The sequence below is a fragment of the Triticum urartu genome, chromosome 2A (genome assembly GCF_056163025.1).
Source record: "Triticum urartu cultivar PI428250 chromosome 2A, HENAU_Tu73, whole genome shotgun sequence".
NCBI classification, from domain to species: Eukaryota; Viridiplantae; Streptophyta; class Magnoliopsida; order Poales; family Poaceae; genus Triticum; species Triticum urartu.
In genome coordinates, this window is record NC_141874.1 from 8,685,076 (window position 1) to 8,703,151 (window position 18,076).

At 44.0% G+C, this 18,076-nt stretch overlaps 1 protein-coding gene across 1 annotated transcript; it reads left to right on the forward strand.

The window, feature by feature from the left end:
* Window positions 1-3,936: 3,936 nt before the first annotated feature.
* On the forward strand, window positions 3,937-8,449 carry LOC125534709 (L-type lectin-domain containing receptor kinase IX.1-like). Its single transcript, XM_087542697.1, has 3 exons — window positions 3,937-4,846; window positions 6,758-7,397; window positions 7,517-8,449. Exons 1-3 carry the CDS (start codon window positions 3,952-3,954, stop codon window positions 8,154-8,156), a joined length of 2,175 nt encoding a protein of 724 aa, XP_087398823.1. The 5' UTR covers window positions 3,937-3,951; the 3' UTR covers window positions 8,157-8,449.
* The last annotated feature ends 9,627 nt before the right edge of the window (window positions 8,450-18,076 follow it).

Consider the following 18,076-nt stretch of genomic DNA (forward strand, 5'->3'; position numbering starts at 1 on the left):
GCTTGGACGCTTTGGACCATACGCAATAAAATTGTGAACCTGCGTGTTCCTCTTCGACATGCTACTGACGCCATTTTCAAAATGTATTGATATTTGTAGCTTTGGTGGCCGCTTAGCTGCCTCAGGATCGAGACGCCATCAACATCATCATTGCAGATCTTCACGCGATGGCTCTCTGCTTGGCGCCACCGCTTCCCCTCCACCCTCTAAGCCGGATTAGCCTTCTCGAGGCTTGTGCTGCCGCCTTTTTTTGTTTTTTATGGGCTTGTTGAGTTGTGCCCTCAACATAACCCTTTAGTACTTTGTCTGTTTGCTACCCTTGCGTGTGTGTGGTGTGAACCTTTGTTGAATCTTATTACTCTGGTGGTTTGCTTTATATATAAAGCGAGGGAAAGCCTTTTTGGTACTATAGTTTTACCCAGGTTCAGTCCCCGGATGTGTAAAAGTGCTACGTCTTGCCTTCTATATTGCCAAGCCCCGGATGCTCACACGGTGTCTTCGTACATCCTTTCTAGTAGTCATTGGGAGAATTTGAGACCAATTTTTTCATGTAAGATAATCATTTGGCATATATACGGAATGCAACCTAGAATTCAAATGTGAAATAATATAGTCCGTGATTCCCAAGGGCATGGGTTCGAGTACCATGGTTTAGGTATTTTTTATTTTATTTTCCTTCAACCATTATCTTTATTGTGATGGTCAGTCTGTAAAAAAGCACCCTCTACAAATTAAACAAAACGCTAGGGGTCTAAGCTACGCTCATATGGCCTGGTTTTTACCTCTCAAATCAGTTTTGGCCTTATTTGCTCAAATAAATGAGTTTATGGCCTAATTTGATCGGATCCTGAGTTTATGACCTCTCGGGTACAGAACCCGAGAGAGAGTGCTTCTCCTCTATCGTACGTATATGAGAAGAATATCTTTATCTTTACCTAATATTAAACGACGGAGCCTTCCATAGTTCTTCATAGGTCATCTTTTTATATCCGTTAATTTTATGTTAACCACTAAGATTGAAGGCTGAGATTTAAAAACTGTTCTACATAAAAACAGAAAGAAAAAACTAGACACACACAAGGAAAGAAAATTTTCACTCTCTCGCTCTCATAACCGACTTGCTTGGTGCATTGTCCCAGTGCGTAGCCCCACAAACCAAATTACCCAACACAAGTTTCTTGCTAATGTTAAGACATTATTTTATTTGACTGTTCTTACTGTCCACCCTCACGCCCAGGAATTATGTGTCATTCCCATCTCGCCCTGCTAAATTGATTCTCATCAGTTTATATACGTTTTGAAGTTCTTTGTAACATCAACCAGCCGCCTCATGACTCAAACAATGAGCTGAGAAAGAGAAAGGAAGCACAGGAAAACGAGAGAAAGGAAGCATGGTCGGTTCTGCATGCAGGCTCCTTGGCGCATGATGAAGACGCGACACAGCGGGTCTGGGCTGCTCGGACACAGCGGCAAGGACATGGTGACACGGCAAGGACGAGACGCCGGGCTGCTCCGACAGATAGTGAGAAAAACACGCGACACGGCAAGGATGAGACGCCGGGCTGCTCGAACACATCGGCGATGACATGTTGATGCAGTCCTACACGCCGGAGTTGTAAGACAAGGACGAGACGCCGGGCTGCTCGGACACAGCGGCGAAAACAAGTTGATGCAGTCCTGCATGCTGGAGTGGTAGGCGGACACGACGACGACGATGACATGTTGATGCAGTCCTGCACGCCGGCCGGGGTTGTAAGCGGACTCGGACGAAACGCCGGGCTGCTCAGATAGAGCGGCGAAGAGAAGTTTGATGCTGCATGGTACAGTTGTAAGTGGACTCGGCAAGGACGAGACGCTGGGCTTGCTCGGACATGACGGTGAAGATGCAGTACTGCGTGCCGGACTAGTAGTCTGCTGTACAAATATTTGGTTGGCTGCCTAAACATGTTCAATCATCTGCTTCTCCAATTAATTTTCTCATCCATCCAAAGCGTCCCTTTACTTATTTTGCCTAAAAGTTCTTAATTAGAAAATAGCACATCAGGCGTTTAGGCCCACTTAGTTCATTAAAAATAGACAATTAGCTGCCTAGAATCATCTTATGTGCATATATCGGTTGTGCCATTATAAGCATTTCTTTATCCAAAAATCTGACGGTATCAATGTACATTCTCTGTGAAGAATTTTTACTTCGCTATTTCCTGTGTGTATAGCCCTAAAAGAAACGGATATTTTTTTGGAGGTTGCGTTATTGTGCAACAAGCTTGTGCTCTTATGCATGATTAGTTTTTCTAGAGAATGTGGTATTATAGAGTGTGCTTCTTTTACTTAAATTTTGTAGTTAAAACAAGTACATGTCTAACTGTTTGCTCATAACATAGCAGACCTAGCGATGGAGTCAGACATCTGTGGTTGTGTGAGCATCAACGCCGGTGGACATGGAAGTTTCGTGTAGAATATTTGGAGCACTAGCACACAGCTAGACCGTGTTCGACCTGGCCAATTTTGATTCACAAGAACCGGTGTTTTTTCCCGTTGCAATGCACGGGCATTTGTGCTAGTTATTAAAACATATTGTGCCTTTAATCGCATAATTTTGCTAGTACCTAGACCTGGCCGATGACTGATACAGTGAAGGTGGTGAGCTCACCACTTACGTCCCTCTAATCGCATAATTTCGCTGGTACGCAGACCTGGCCGATGACTGATACAGTGAAGGTGGTGAGCTCACCACTTACGTCCCTCTAATCGTATAATTTTGCTGGTACGCAGACCTGGCCGATGACTGAAATAGTGAAGGTGGTGAGCTCAGCACTTACGTGTTCACCACCAGTTTTATTTGTGCCGTTAGAGGGACCTAGCGCGATCCCTGCTTGTCCAAACAAAGCTCGTTTGAGTGACAATCCCCCTTTTTGGAGGTGATAACAACATGCATGAATATTTGTCCCCTCTCACAGTGAAACCAAATAGGCTAGCCGAATGTGGTTCCTTGACTGGCATCCTGTTTTGTGATGTAAAGTCACTGGTAGGTGGGTAGTCTTGTTTTCTTTTCCTCTACGAGACTGGATTTTCAACACCCGGGTGTCTAGACACCCGGCTATCCACATTACCCATTTCATTGTGATATGTGCCGGGGTCCTGCACCATTGTTTAGATTAGCAGGTTGGGTGAATAGTAAATGGATGTGACAATACAACTTTACCAAACATAGGGAACTATTGACTACAGAGAGATTCTTCATGCACCTGTCACGGTTGCAGCAATGATGTTGCAGGCAGTTCCACCCACACTGCTTATATTCAAGCAATTATTTTTCTCTCTCACACAGCCTCTCTATTCTCACATTTCTCTGTCTCACACATGGGCTCCCAAAAAGTGCCCCTCATCTTTCTTCTCTCTTCGTTCACGGCCTCTCTTTTCATGGAAAATAGTTCTTTTCTATCCTATCTCGTTTGTCTCTCTCACGGCCTCTCTTCCATGGAAAATAGTTTTTTTATATCCTCTCTCTTGTCTCTCTCACAGCCTCTCTCTCTTCCATGAAAAATAGTTCTTTTCTATCCTCTCTCTCACAGTATATCTCTCCTTCCATTCCTCCTCCTCTCTCTCACACACACGGGCTCATAAAAGAACAGAAGAAAAGACATAAGTATAAGAATGAGATGACGGCCTGCTGACAAAACATCTCGCAGCCGGACCTGACAAGCTGGTCGGGCACAGTTGCTAGACCTACTCTATCTGCTGCAGCCTAGGATCGGCCTGTTCGACTCTGTAAATTTTCTGCTTAACTAAACTGACAACGCAAGTGGCCTGCTGCTGTCTACGCCACATCATGAATCTTGAGGGCATTGAACGCACGGGATAAAGGGGTGTCAGGACTCCCGGGTGCTATTGCACATTTCCGTTTCCTCTATATATTGTGAAGATGCCTAGCTCATCAGTACCACTACGGCCATGGGCTCGCCTGCAAGCAGCGGCAACACGCCGTGCTGCCACCTCCTACTCCTCCTTTTCATTTGCTTACAAATATTTGTAGCGAATTCTCTTGATGCATCTGCTCCTGCTCCCGCTCCCGCCGCAACCACCCCGTCTCCCTTCTCATTCAGCTTCGACTTCTCCAACGCATCCACCTACCACATAGAAGACCTGAAATTCGAGGGGGATGCGACCGTTCATGGCGACCTAGTTGACCTCACCTGTAACAGTTACAAGAAGAACCCCAATTCCTGTACGGGACGGGTATCGTACCGGCACCCGGTGCCGTTCTACGACAACGTCACCGGCGAGGTGGCCAGCTTCCAGGCGCGGTTCACCTTCGTGATCCATATCGACGACGATACTAAGAACAACAAGGGGGACGGCATGACTTTCTTTCTTGCCTCTTACCCGTCAACTATGCCGCCAAATTCAGGTGGGGGTAACCTCGGCATGATGCCCTTAGGCAAGGGCAAGAACCCGACCACCTTCGGGAATGACCGGTTCATCGCCGTGGAATTCGACACCTACGACAACTCTTGGGACCCCAACACCACCTACGACCACATTGGCATCGACATCAGCTCTATCATGGACTCGGTGAACACGACAATACTGGATAGCTTCAGCCTCAATGGCACCATGACGGCCACGGTCACCTTCGACAACACCACCCGGATGCTGGTAGCAGACCTGCAGTTTGATGACCAGAGTTACAATCTCCCGGTTCGGGTCACCACGCAATTACCCGATCCAGTCACCTTGCTCCCGCCTCAGGTGGCCATTGGGTTTTCTGGAGCCACAGGCGCCAGCTTGGAGCTGCATCAGATACTATCATGGTCCTTCAACTCCTCGCTTGCTCCGCCCCACAAAGGTGTTTACTAGCTATACCTTTATTTCTTCGATGCAACTGCCATGAAAAAGATACAAAATTAATACTCCAAGAGACATTAGAACTCAGCCATTTAATATACGCTTATAGCTCGATCAGGACTGTTAATATGATTATATCTCCATATACTTATATACATCAAGTACTTACGTGGACCTTAAAGGCTTCAACTCGGCATGCTAGTAAAAGATACTAATATGCTTAGATCTCACATCGACATTCTGACCCTTCCTTCAACTTGGCCCCCTAGCAGAAGATTAATATTGTCTAAACAAGCAACGGATTAACATGCTTATAAGCTTATAGGTACACATGAACAACATCTTATGCTTATCCTTCAACTTACTAGGAAAGGCCTAAGCATAATTATTTCTTCCATTAATTAATGTGTTTACATGCTTATTCCTCATTATTGTTGTGGTCCTTCAACTCGGTCTGCTCAGAAAAAGATGCTAAATATGCTTAGACTACCCATAGTGTGGAGTAACTTAGGCTAGCAACATGCATATGTTACTAGTCTATGTTACTACCTTCATTTATTACGTTGTAGACTCATCTTCTCTTGGCATGTGTGATGTTACTCATAGTGTGAGTAACATACTATGTTACCACATGCCTCTCTTTAATCAGTAATTACATGCTACACCATCTATTTTGTCTAGATACGTGTGATGTTACCACTCATGCTACTCCCACTATATGTGTGGTGTCATGCAAAACTTTATTTATTAGGTTGTAGACTCATCTTGTCTTGGTATGTGTGATGTTACCCATAGTATGAGTAACTAGCATATTTTTTTGCTTAGGTGTCATCTATGTTACTCTCCATGTTACTCCCACTTTGGATAGTCTTAGACCTCCCACAATGGAGCATCATAGGGTAGTATCATGCAACCTCATGCAATGTGTTAACTAGTTATTTTGATGACATGACATAACACTAAATAAGGAAAGAGGTGATACTGTTATTCATATCATTGATAGTGCATCGTAATAAGTGAAGTGCTAGTATGAGTCATACAAAGTAATAAATGAGGTCATCTAAAATATCAACATATGATACCATCCATTATAGGGATAGCATAATACAGTAGTATCATATACATGATACCACCCACTGTAAGAGGTCTTAGAGCTCATATCGATAAGTATGCTTATAACTAGCTCCACGGTGGTATCTGATGCTTCCTTCAACTAGGCACGCTAGCAGAAAGTACTAATATGCTTATAGCTCACATCTAGTAGTATGATTGTAGCTCCATGACGGTATCTGATGTTTCCTTCAACTAGGCCCTCTAGCATAAAGTGCTAATATGCTTATAGCTCACGACAATTAGTATCCATATATTCTTATAACTCCAAATGAAAGTATCTGATGCTTACCCTTCAACTCGACAAACTGGGAAAGGGAGTTGGTATGCTTATAGCTCAGATCCCATAGTCCTTCAATTCTAGCATCCTAGCAACAGATGCTAATATGCTTGTTGCTCACAATGATTAATCAACTTGTATCTCCATGAGAATATCAACTGGTTATATGCATAAGATACCCATCACCATGGTCCTTCAACTTTGCCAACTAGGAAGTTATGCTAATATGGTTATAGCTCACAAAGATTATTATATGCTTATAGCTCCATGATAGTATATGATGATGACAGTATCTTACCTATATGCATGTTGGTCCTTCAACTCGCCCTACTAGGAAAAGATGATAATATTCTTATATAAATATCACAGCTATGAATAGGCTTAGATGCTTATAGCTCCATGAAAGTACAGATTCACATCAAATACACTTGTGGTTCTTCAACTCTGCCTGCTAGGAGAGAAAATTAACTTGGACACATGAATTAACACAATTAACTACTAGTGTTATTTTTGTGCATGTAGATCATGACATGAAGGCTGCAATTATTGGAGGGTCGCTTGGAGGAGCTGTAGCGTTGGTGGTTATGGTGTGGTGTATCATTGCATGTTTCAAGTGGACAAGGAGCACAAGCCATGACCTTGTAGCACAAACTGGAGGACCCAGACGGTTCGACTACCGTGATCTGGCTTCTGCAACAGACAACTTCTCTAAGCAAAGGGTTATTGGGAGAGGTGCGTTTGGAGAAGTCTACAGGGGTACATTCTCAAAGGGATTGTCATCAGGTGCTCCCTCAAGAGAATCAGGTGGTTTTTCCTCCAAGGAATCGTGTGCATCGTCCTCCAAGGATTCAGGTACATCGTTGAACTCAAAAGAATCATATGGTGGCGAGGTGGCTGTAAAGAAGATCTTGAACAAGATAAGGGGAGGAAATCAGGACTTCTTCACTGAGATGAACACCATTAGCGAAGCGAAGCATAGGAATCTCGTCAAACTTAAAGGTTGGTGTTGCAGGGATAGTAGCCCAAACATTCTTGATTTCATGTGCTGGTGTTGCATGAAGAAAAAGGATGAAGAGCTCTTCCTTGTCTATGAGCTGGTGCCTAACGGCAATCTGCACCACCACCTACACGAGACAGAGCAGCCAATACAGTGGCCAACAAGGTACAATGTAGTATGCGTACATGTGCATTTTATTTATTTATTTACTTCACGAGAATCAATGATCCATGATGCTGTAATTACCATTGTAGTAGAATCATGAACCTGTGTATGTCTCTCAGGTACCAAATCATCAAAGACATTGGCTCTGCCCTTGTTTACCTCCACCATGACTGCGCCCCACCCATTCTGCACAGAGACATCAAACCAGGCAACATCCTCTTAGACAACAACTTCAACGCCAAGCTTGCTGACTTCGGGCTGTCGAGGATCGGCAACCAAGACAACGTGACACTAATGACGACTGCTGTTGGGACAGAAGGGTACATAGATCCAGAGTGCAGGAAAGCAGGGAAAGTCAAGTTCAACCTTAGCTCAGACGTCTACAGCTTCGGGATCGTCCTCTTGGACATCACGTGCATGGGAAAGTCCAGGGAGCAAGTCTGGGATCTGTATGTAAGAGGCAGGGTGATGGAAGCTGCAGATGACAGGCTACATGGTTGTGGCGACTCGGACATGAGGCAGATGGAGCGTGTGGCTATCCTAGGGCTCTGGTGTTCTCTTCCTGACAGTAGGAAGAGGCCTACCAGTAAGGAAGCAATGGAGGTCCTCGAACGTGGTGTGTCGTTGCCTGACCTTAACCACCTGTTGAACACTACTTCGGTGCCCTCCTCAATGCAACAAGATACCTACACTACTAGTAGCTCGGGCCCACAAGCACCGACGTCAGATGAAAGCCCATTTGGTGAGCGGCATGCATGACTTCTGGGGGTTAATAATGCATTGCATACTAGTAGTTGCTTCTCTCATCTACTTAATGTGTTCCAATAAGCGTCGTGTTTGTATGGTTTTACATTCATGCCGGATTGGCCATATGTTGTCTGGACGTAATATACAGTTACGTGTAACACACTGTATGTATGCATTTGCTTTGCATTCATGTTGGTTTGCTGATATATACATATGGATGTAATAAGATGTTATGTGGCAGATACATCGTACGTGTGGTCTTGTTTGCATTCATATTGGTTTAATAAAGTTGGTTAACTCAGTAATGGGACTAAGTCATCTCCTTTTTTTACTTCCCGGATAAAGAAATCATGCAACTCTCATATAATTTTTGAACAGATCGAGTTATTGCAATGCAAAAATAGTTATATTCCTAACTTGTCACAGCAAAAATTAAGGACGTGAATATCTGGGGAACATCGGCTAGGGGTTTACCTCCAGCGAACTATTCATTCCTCCTGGGGCGCGTCGAACCAGGCCACGAAGACCAATACGACAGGCCCTACCCCCCGGCTTGTATTGGGCTGGGCGATTTTCGGAAAATAGTTTCTCTAATTCACATCTAGATGTTTTTTAAAGATGTCACATCTAAACTCACTAGTAGAAAACAGGGCTATGGTCCAGGCCGGCTCAGCCCATTAGTCCCGGTTCAGTGTAGAACTGGGACCAATGTGGGCATTGGTCCCGGTTCGTGAGCCCAGGGGGGCGGCCGGGCCACGTGGGCCATTGGTCCCGGTTCATCTGGACCTTTTGGTCCCGATTGGTGGGACGAACCGGGACCAATGGGCCTCGCTCTTGGCCCACCACCATTGGTCCCGGTTGGTGGCTTGAACCGGGACCAAAGGCTCCCCTTTAGTCCCGGTTCATGCCACCAACCGGGACCAATGAGGTGCCTATATATACCCCCTCGCGCAAGAGCAGAGCACAGTGCTCTGTTTTTTCTGGCCGAGAGGGAGAGGGCTTTGTGGTGCTCTAGCTCACCTCCTATGCACATGAGGTGTTCGATGAAATGCCCGAGCCACACTACTTAAGCTTTCTCCTCTTGAAGCTCGACCTCCAAGCTCCATTTTCCTCGAGATTTGTCTAGATTTAGCGGTCCGTCACGCCCCGTCCCCGTCTTCACCGCCGTCGATCACCCGCGCCGATCTCATCACCGACACCACCATGGTGAGCCTCTTGTTCTTATCTTCTTTCTGAAAGGAAAAATATTCTTACTTGTGTGTTTAGATAGATATTTGTATCATTTTCTTACATTTATTATTGCATCTTATATAGTGCGATGGTTTTGGTATCCGCCCCTGTCGACCCTCGTCCTGTCTATGATTCGGATTTGGTATGTATATTATCTTTATAACTATTGGTTCATTTATTGTTTATGAAAATTATGCCGACCAACGTGACATAGATTTTATTTATCTAGGATGTATGTGAATCGGAAATGCCAACCGACCCTATTGTCGAGAGGTTAAATTTAGTTGAAGAAGAAAATAATTTGTTGAAGGAAAAAATAAAAAAAATTGAGGAGGAGAAGATGATATTGGAGTTGCATGTTGCGGATGTCGTCGATGATCACAAGATCAAGATGGATGCAATGCGCTTGAAGATTAGAAAGATTAGAAAATATGCCATTCATACCGAGGCTTGGTATCATTATGCCGTTGGATCAATTGTTACCTTGGTTGCGATTATAATCGCATTTGTTTTCGCATTGAAATGTTTTACATAGTTTCAATGTATGGTTTAATTAATTAGATGCTCTGGAGAGCTATATGTTGTTAGATGAGAACTATGTATGCACTTTGGTTTTAATGTGATGATGAACTTCTATTAATTTGGACACTTAATTATATATAATGCACGCAGATGAACCGGCAATGGATGTACGGTGACAGACACACCCGCGAGTACATTAAGGGCGTGCATGAGTTTCTCGATGCGGCTGAGGCAAACAAGCAGAATGGTTTTATGTGTTGTCCATGCACTGAATGTGGGAATACGAGGTCTTACTCTAACCGGAAAATCCTTCACTCCCACCTGCTTTACAAGGGTTTCATGCCATACTATAATGTTTGGACGAGGCACAGAGAAATAGGGGTTATGATGGAAGACGGCGAAGAAGAAGAGTACGATGACAACTATGTGCCCCCTGAATACGATGATGCTGCAACGGGGGGAGCTGGTGAAGATCAAGAGGAACCAGACGATGTGCCCAATGATGCTGCCACGGGTGAAGCTGCTGAAGATCAAGAGGAACCAGACGATGTGCCCGATGATGATGATCTCCGCCGGGTCATTGTCGATGCAAGGACGCAATGCATTAGTCAAAAGGAGAAGCTGAAATTCGATCGCATGTTAGAGGATCACAAAAAAGGGTTACACCCCAATTGCGAAGATGGCAACACAAAGCTCGGTACCGTACTGGAATTGCTGCAGTGGAAGGCAGAGAATGCTGTGGCTGACAAAGGATTTAGAAGCTACAGAAAATATTGAAGAAGAAGCTTCCAAAGGATAACGAATTGCCTGACAGTACATACGCAGCAAAGAAGGTCGTATGCCCTCTAGGATTGGAGGTGGAGAAGATACATGCATGCCCTAATGACTGCATCCTCTACCGCGGTGCATACAAGGATCTGAACGCATGCCCGGTATGCGGTGCGTTGCGGTATAAGATCAGACGAGATGACCCTGGTGATGTTGACGGCGAGCCCCTCAGGAAGAGGGTTCCTGCGAAGGTGATGTGGTATGCTCCTATAATACCACGGTTGAAACGTCTGTTCAGAAACGAAGAGCATGCCAAGTTGATGCGATGGCACAGTGAGAACCGAAAGAAAGATGGGAAGTTGAGAGCACCCGCTGACGGGTCGCAGTGGAGAAAAATCGAGAGAAAGTGCTGGGATGAGTTTGCAAAGGACCCAAGGAATGTATGGTTTGCTTTAAGCGCGGATGGCATTAATCCTTTCGGGGAGCAGAGCAGCAATCACAGCACCTGGCCCATGACTCTATGTATGTATAACCTTCCTCCTTGGATGTGCATGAAGCGGAAGTTCATTATGATGCCAGTTCTCATCCAAGGCCCTAAGCAACCCGGCAACGAAATTGATGTGTACCTAAGGCCATTAGTTGAAGAACTTTTACAGCTGTGGAATGGAAACGGTGTACGTACGTGGGATGAGCACAAACAGGAGGAATTTAACCTTTAGGCATTGCTGTTCGTGACCATCAACGATTGGCCCGCTCTCAGTAACCTTTCAGGACAGACAAACAAAGGATACCACGCATGCACGCACTGTTTAGATGACACTGAAAGTATATACCTGGACAAATGCAGGAAGAATGTGTACCTGGGCCATCGTCGATTTCTTCCGACCAACCATCAATGTCGAAAGAAAGGCAAGCATTTCAAAGGCGAGGCAGATCACCGGAAGAAGCCCGCCATGCGCACCGGTGATCACGTGCTTGCTATGGTCAATGATTTACACTACGTAATCTTTGGAAAGGGTCCCGGTGGACTAGCTGTTCCGAATGACGCTGAGGGACACGCACCCATATGGAAGAAGAAATCTATATTTTGGGACCTACCCTACTGGAAAGACCTAGAGGTCCGCTCCTCAATCGACGTGATGCACGTGACGAAGAACCTTTGCGTGAACCTGCTAGGCTTCTTGGGCGTGTATGGGAAGACAAAAGATACACCTGAGGCACGAGAGGACCTGCAATGTTTGCACGAAAAAGACGGCATGCCTCCGAAGCAGTATAAAGGTCCTGCCAGCTACGCTCTTACGAAAGAAGAGAAAGAAATCTTCTTTGAATGCCTGCTCAGTATGAAGGTCACGACTGGCTTCTCGTCGAATATAAAGGGAATAATAAATATGCCAGAGAAAAAGTTTCAGAACCTAAAGTCTCATGACTGCCACGTGATTATGACGCAACTGCTTTTGGTTGCATTGAGGGGGCTTCTACCGGAAAACGTCCGATTAGCCATTGTGAAGCTATGTGCATTCCTCAATGCAATCTCTCAGAAGGTGATCGATCCAGAAATCGTATCAAGGCTAAGGAGTGATGTGGCGCAATGTCTTGTCAGTTTCGAGCTGGTGTTCCCACCATCCTTCTTCAATATCATGACGCACGTCCTAGTTCATCTAGTCGACGAGATTGTCATCCTGGGGCCCGTATTTCTACACAATATGTTCCCCTTTGAGAGGTTCATGGGAGTCCTAAAGAAATATGTCCGTAACCGCGCTAGGCCAGAAGGAAGCATCTCCATGGGCCATCAAACAGAGGATGTTATCGGGTTTTGTGTTGACTTCATTCCTGGCCTTAACAAGATAGGTCTCCCTAAATCGCGGTATGAGGGGACACTGACTGGAAAAGGCACTCTTGGAAGAGACTCAATAATATGCAGGGACGGATATTCTTGGTCTCAAGCACACTACACAGTTCTACAGAACTCTACCTTGGTGACCCCGTATGTCGATGAACACAAGAACAGTCTGCGCTCCAAACACCCGGAGCAGTGCGACGACTGGATTACATGTGAACACATCAGGACTTTCAGCAGTTGGTTGGAAACACGTCTCAGAGGTGACAACACTGTTTGTGATGAGTTGTACTTGTTGTCCAGGGGACCATCTTTGACTGTATTGACTTACAAAGGATACGAGATAAATGGGAATACATTTTACATGATCGCCCAAGATCAAAAGAGCACCAACCAAAACAGCGGTGTCCGCTTTGATGCAGCAACCGAGAGCGGAAAGGACACATATTATGGTTACATAGTGGACATATGGGAACTTGACTATGGACCTGATTTTAAGGTCCCTTTGTTTAAGTGCAAATGTGTCAATCTGTTAGGCGGCGGGGTATAGGTAGACCCACAGTACGGAATGACAACAGTGGATTTGAAAAATCTTGGGTACACTGACAAACCGTTCGTCCTAGCCAATGATGTGGCACAGGTTATCTATGTGAAGGACATGTCTACCAAACCGAGAAAAAGAAAAGATAAGGAAGCGAATACATCATACGATGAGCCAAAGCGCCACATAGTTCTTTCAGGAAAAAGGGACATCCTGGGAGTGGACGGCAAGACAGACATGTCTGAAGATTATGAAAAGTTTCATGAAATTCCTCCCTTCAATGTCAAGGCTGACCCAAGCATCCTGATAAGAAAAAGTGAAGACTTTCTCCCGCAATACGCAAATGCTATGTGGGTGAAATTATGATACCATCCCAACTTTCAACTTTTTCAGAGTTAATTTGAAATGCTTTCATGTCTTATGGTTCGAAACTTTGATACTTCAAAAGTGATTGTCCATTTTGTACACGAAGTGCATCAAGTTTTTGTCGTAACCCTCTCTACTTTTTAAAACATGCTATGTGGGTGAAATGATGATACCATGCCAACTTTCAACCTTTTCAAAGTTCATTTTGAAATGCTTTCCAATTTCAGAGTCATTTAGCTCAAAGAATGAATTAATAGAAAACAGAATGAACTACAAAACTTTTATGAAAATAAAAACAATCAATTAAAATATTATGTTATGATCAACTAAAATAAAACTATAATATTCTTCAATAGCAAAAAGAATATAATTTTTGTGACCTAAAATCAAACTATAAGTATTTAATTGTAAGTATAAATAAAAAATAAATAGCAAAGAAGAAAAAAAATTCTATTTTTATAATAAAGTTATTCATAAACTAGTGATTCACACAAATTTTATAAAATTCCAATTTAAACTATTCAAAATTTTAAAACTAATGGCACTAACAGAAAGTTTATAATTTTTTGTGACCTAAAATCAAAAAGAAATCACTAAAAAACTATAAGTATTTAGTTGTAAGTATAAATAAAAAATAAATAGAAAAATATTTCTATTTTTATAGTAAAGTTATTCATAAACTAGTGATTCACACAAATTTTATAAAATTCCAATTTAAACTATTCAAAATTTTAAAACTAATGGCACTAACAGAAAGTTTATAATTTTTGTGACCTAAAATCAAAAGGAATCACTAAAAAACTATAAGTATTTAGTTGTAAGTATAAATAAAAAATAAATAGAAAAAAAATTCTATTTTTATAGTAAAGTTATTCATAAACTAGTGATTCACACAAATTTTTAAAAATTCAAATTTGAACTATTCAAAATTTAAAACTAATGGCACTAACAGAAAGTTTATAATTTTTGTGACCTAAAAGCAAAAAGAAATCACTAAAAAACTGTAAGTATTTAGTTTTAAGTAGAAATAAAAAAATAAAAAACCAAAAAAATGTAGAAATAAAAAAGAAAAAAGAAAAAATCAAAAAAAATGCCACCTACTGGGCCTCCACGGCCTGAATACGACTAGAAACCCTACATGGGCCAGGATTCAGGCCCGCAGAGGCCCAATAGGCCCACAGGCAGTAGCAAGTTTAGGCCCGAAAGCCTGCATTAGAGAGGAGCTCGAATGGAGAGGCACAGCAGGGCTTATAAACCAGTGCCGGCGCCCTTCCGCTAGCGATGTGGGACTAAACTTTTGGGCGCGGGCAGCACAAGGGCACTGGTCCCGGTTGGTGGCACCAACCGGGACTAAAGGGGGCATTGGTCACGGTTCGTGCCACCAACCGTGACCATTGCACCCCTTTAGTCCCGGTTGGTGCCACCAACCGGGACCAAAGGCCGCCGCTTCCCGCCCTTTGGGCTGCCGAAAATTGGCCTTTGGTCCCGGTTGGTGGCACCAACCGGGACTAATGCCCACCTTTAGTCCCGGGTTGTGCCACGAACCGGGACTAAAGGATTTGCTATATAAGTTCAGACTTTGGAAGTTTTCACTCCCGTCTCTCGCAGTTGCCGCCCCGATGCCGACGCCGCCAGGCTGCCCCGCCGTCGCCGTCGCCTCGCCCGTGCCCGTCGTCGCCCGCGCCCTCGCCGTCGCCCGGGCCCCTGCCCCGGCCCGCCCCTGCCCCGACGCGGCCGCCCCGGCCCGCCCCCGTCACCGTCGCCCGCGCGCCGCCCCGGCCCGCCCTCGCCGTCGCCCGCGCCCCTGCCCCGACGCCATCCTCGCCGCCGACCTCTCCTTAGCTTGGTCCGGCCGCCGGCGCCATCCCTTTGCAAATTTTTGTTCATAGATGATAGAGATCAAATGATGATTTTTTTGTTCATAGATGCATGATAGATGATCAAATGATGTTTTTTTTGTTCATAGATGATCATATGATTTTTTTAGGTTATTTTCATTTGTAGAATTTTTTTTATGTATCTAGGAATATTTTTGTTTATAGATGATAGATGATCAAATGATGAATATTTTTGTCATAGATGATAGATGATCAAATGATGATTTTTTTTGTTCATAGATGATAGATGATCAAATGATGTTTTTTTTGTTCATAGATGATCATATGATTTTTTTAGGTTATTTTCATTTGTAGAAATTTTTTATGTATCTAGGAATATTTTTGTTCATAGATGATAGATGATATATATGATGATGTTTTTTTTCATATATGCATTTTTCATATATATGATGATGTTAGTGGAGAGGAAAAAGTAAAATAAGGAAAAGGAAAATAAGTAGAGAAAGAAGGAGAAGAAGAAGGAGAAGACGAGGAGAGGAAGAAAAGGAAGAGGAGAAGAAGAAAGGAATAGAGGAGAAGAAGAGAAAAGTAGAATATATATTCTATTTTCTCTTTTCTCCTCTATTCCTTTCTTCTTCTCTTCTTTTTTTTCTTCTTTTTTTTCTTCGACACATGGGGGGGGGTCGAAAACGTCGGACATTCATGAGAGAGGCGAGGAAGAAGGAGAAGAAGAGGGAGAAGAAGAGGAGAGGAAGAAGAGGAAGTCTTCTCCTCTATTCTTTCTTTTCTTCTTTTTTCTTCTTCTTCTTCCTCTTTATTTTATCGGGAACGAGGGTCGCCGAGAGGTCGAGGAGCGGTAGAGGAGAAACCCTAAATAGAAAGTATCGTCGGTGTGAGATACATGTACCGTCGGTGTCGGACACTACACCCACATCCCACAAGTGGCGCGGGCTTCGACGCCCACGTCACTTGTGGGACGTGGATGTAGTGTCTGACACCGAAGGCCACATGTATCTCACACCCACGATACTTGCTAGCTATTTAGGGTTTCCTCTACCGAAAAGAAGAGGAGAAATAAATAAGAAGAAGAAAAAAGAAGAAAAAGAAGAGGAGAAGAAGAAAGGAATAGTGGAGAAGAAGAGAAAATAGAATATATTCTATTTTCTCTTCTTCTCCACTATTCCTTTCTTCTTCTCCTCTTTTTTTTCTTCTTTTCTTCTTCTTCTTCTTCTTATTCTTCTTCTTCTTCTTATTCTTATTAGCCGGAAGTAGAGAGAGGTTTCCTAGTGTCAAAGTATTGAAGAAATCCATGCCTTCATCATTAGCCGGAAGTAACCAGGGCATGTTGGTACGAAGTTCTGCAAAGTTGTTTTGGAATGGAGTCCCGGATAGAATAATCCGCTTTTTGGTACGAATTCAGCAAAGGCCTTCCAAATAGCGATATTCGGAAGGCTCTTGCTGAACTTTGTACCAAAAAGCGAATTATCCTATCTGGGACTCCGTTCCAGAACAACTTTGAAGAGCTTCGTACCATCATGCACATGTTACTTTCGCCTAATGATGAAGACATGGTTTTGTCGAATCCTTTGACACTAGGCAACCTCCCGACCCCTCGGCGATCCTCTCGAACATGAGAGGAAGAAGAGGGTCGTCTAGGGGTCGAGGGTTCCAGGGTCGTCGAGGGTTTGAGGGGTCGAGGATCGCCGAGGGGTCGAGAGAGGTTTCCTAGTGTCAAAGTATTGAAGAAATCCATGCCTTCATCATTAGCCGGAAGTAACCAGGGCATGTTGGTACGAAGTTCTGCAAAGTTGTTCTGGAATGGAGTCCCGGATAGAATAATCCGCCTTTTGGTATGAATTCAGCAAAGGCCTTCCAAATAGCGATATTCGGAAGGCTCTTTCTGAACTTTGTACCAAAAAGCGAATTATCCTATTTGGGACTCCGTTCCAGAACAACTTTGAAGAGCTTCGTACCATCATGCACATGTTACTTTCGCCTAATGATGAAGACATGGTTTTGTTGAATCCTTTGACACTAGGCAACCTCCCGACCCCTCGGCGATCCTCTCGAACATGAGAGGAAGAAGAGGGTCGTCTAGGGGTCGAGGGTTCTTCTCCTCTTATTTTTCTTCTTCTTCCTCTTTTTTTATCGGGAACGAGGGTCGTCGAGGGACATAGATGTAGTGTCGTCGTTGTCGATATATACCCCCTCCCGATAGCTTACTATGATTAGGTAGCTAGTTCTACGTTTGGCACTAATATATCCATCTGTCATGTTTGAATAATAATTGCCATGTTGTAAATATTTGTAGAAACTATGGACACCGCCCTAGACGAAGTAACAAAAGAAGCGTTGTTGAGGGACATAATCGCAGAAGGAAGTGATGCCATCTTGTTGTTTCTCAACGAAACCGATGGTCTGTAAGGAGAGGGTGAACAAGCTGGCTACGGTGACCTAATGCCGGTGCAAGAAGAAGAACATGAGGACGGCTCCGGTGACCCAATGCCGGTGCAAGAAGGAGACCGTGATGACGGCTCCGGTGACCGAACCGAGTCCGGCCAGGTATATATATTAGTTAAGCCTATGCTGACTAGCTGATTGATGCATTCATTGTTTTGGTATGTACACATATTAATTAACTCTTTGTTCTTTTTTCTAGCCCTCCGGATCGAGCACAACTTCGGTAAAGAGACGAGGCCCGAAGAAAAAGTTGAGCTCGGATGAAAAGTTTGAGATCATAGCAATCGCGCCCGACGGCCAACCTATTGAACCCCTCCGGACAAAGAGCGCATTTGTTGCTCAATGCGGGGTTCTGGTTAGGGACAAGATC

What these genes read in the sequence shown, in the direction of transcription:
- LOC125534709 (XM_087542697.1), top strand. Translation starts at nt 3,952, where the DNA reads ATGGGCTCGCCTGCAAGCAGCGGCAACACGCCGTGCTGCCACCTCCTA. An exon ending in GCTTGCTCCGCCCCACAAAG is followed by an intron (nt 4,847 to 6,757) that starts GTGTTTACTAGC and finishes TTGTGCATGTAG; the next exon opens with ATCATGACATGAAGGCTGCA. An exon ending in CCAATACAGTGGCCAACAAG is followed by an intron (nt 7,398 to 7,516) that starts GTACAATGTAGT and finishes TATGTCTCTCAG; the next exon opens with GTACCAAATCATCAAAGACA.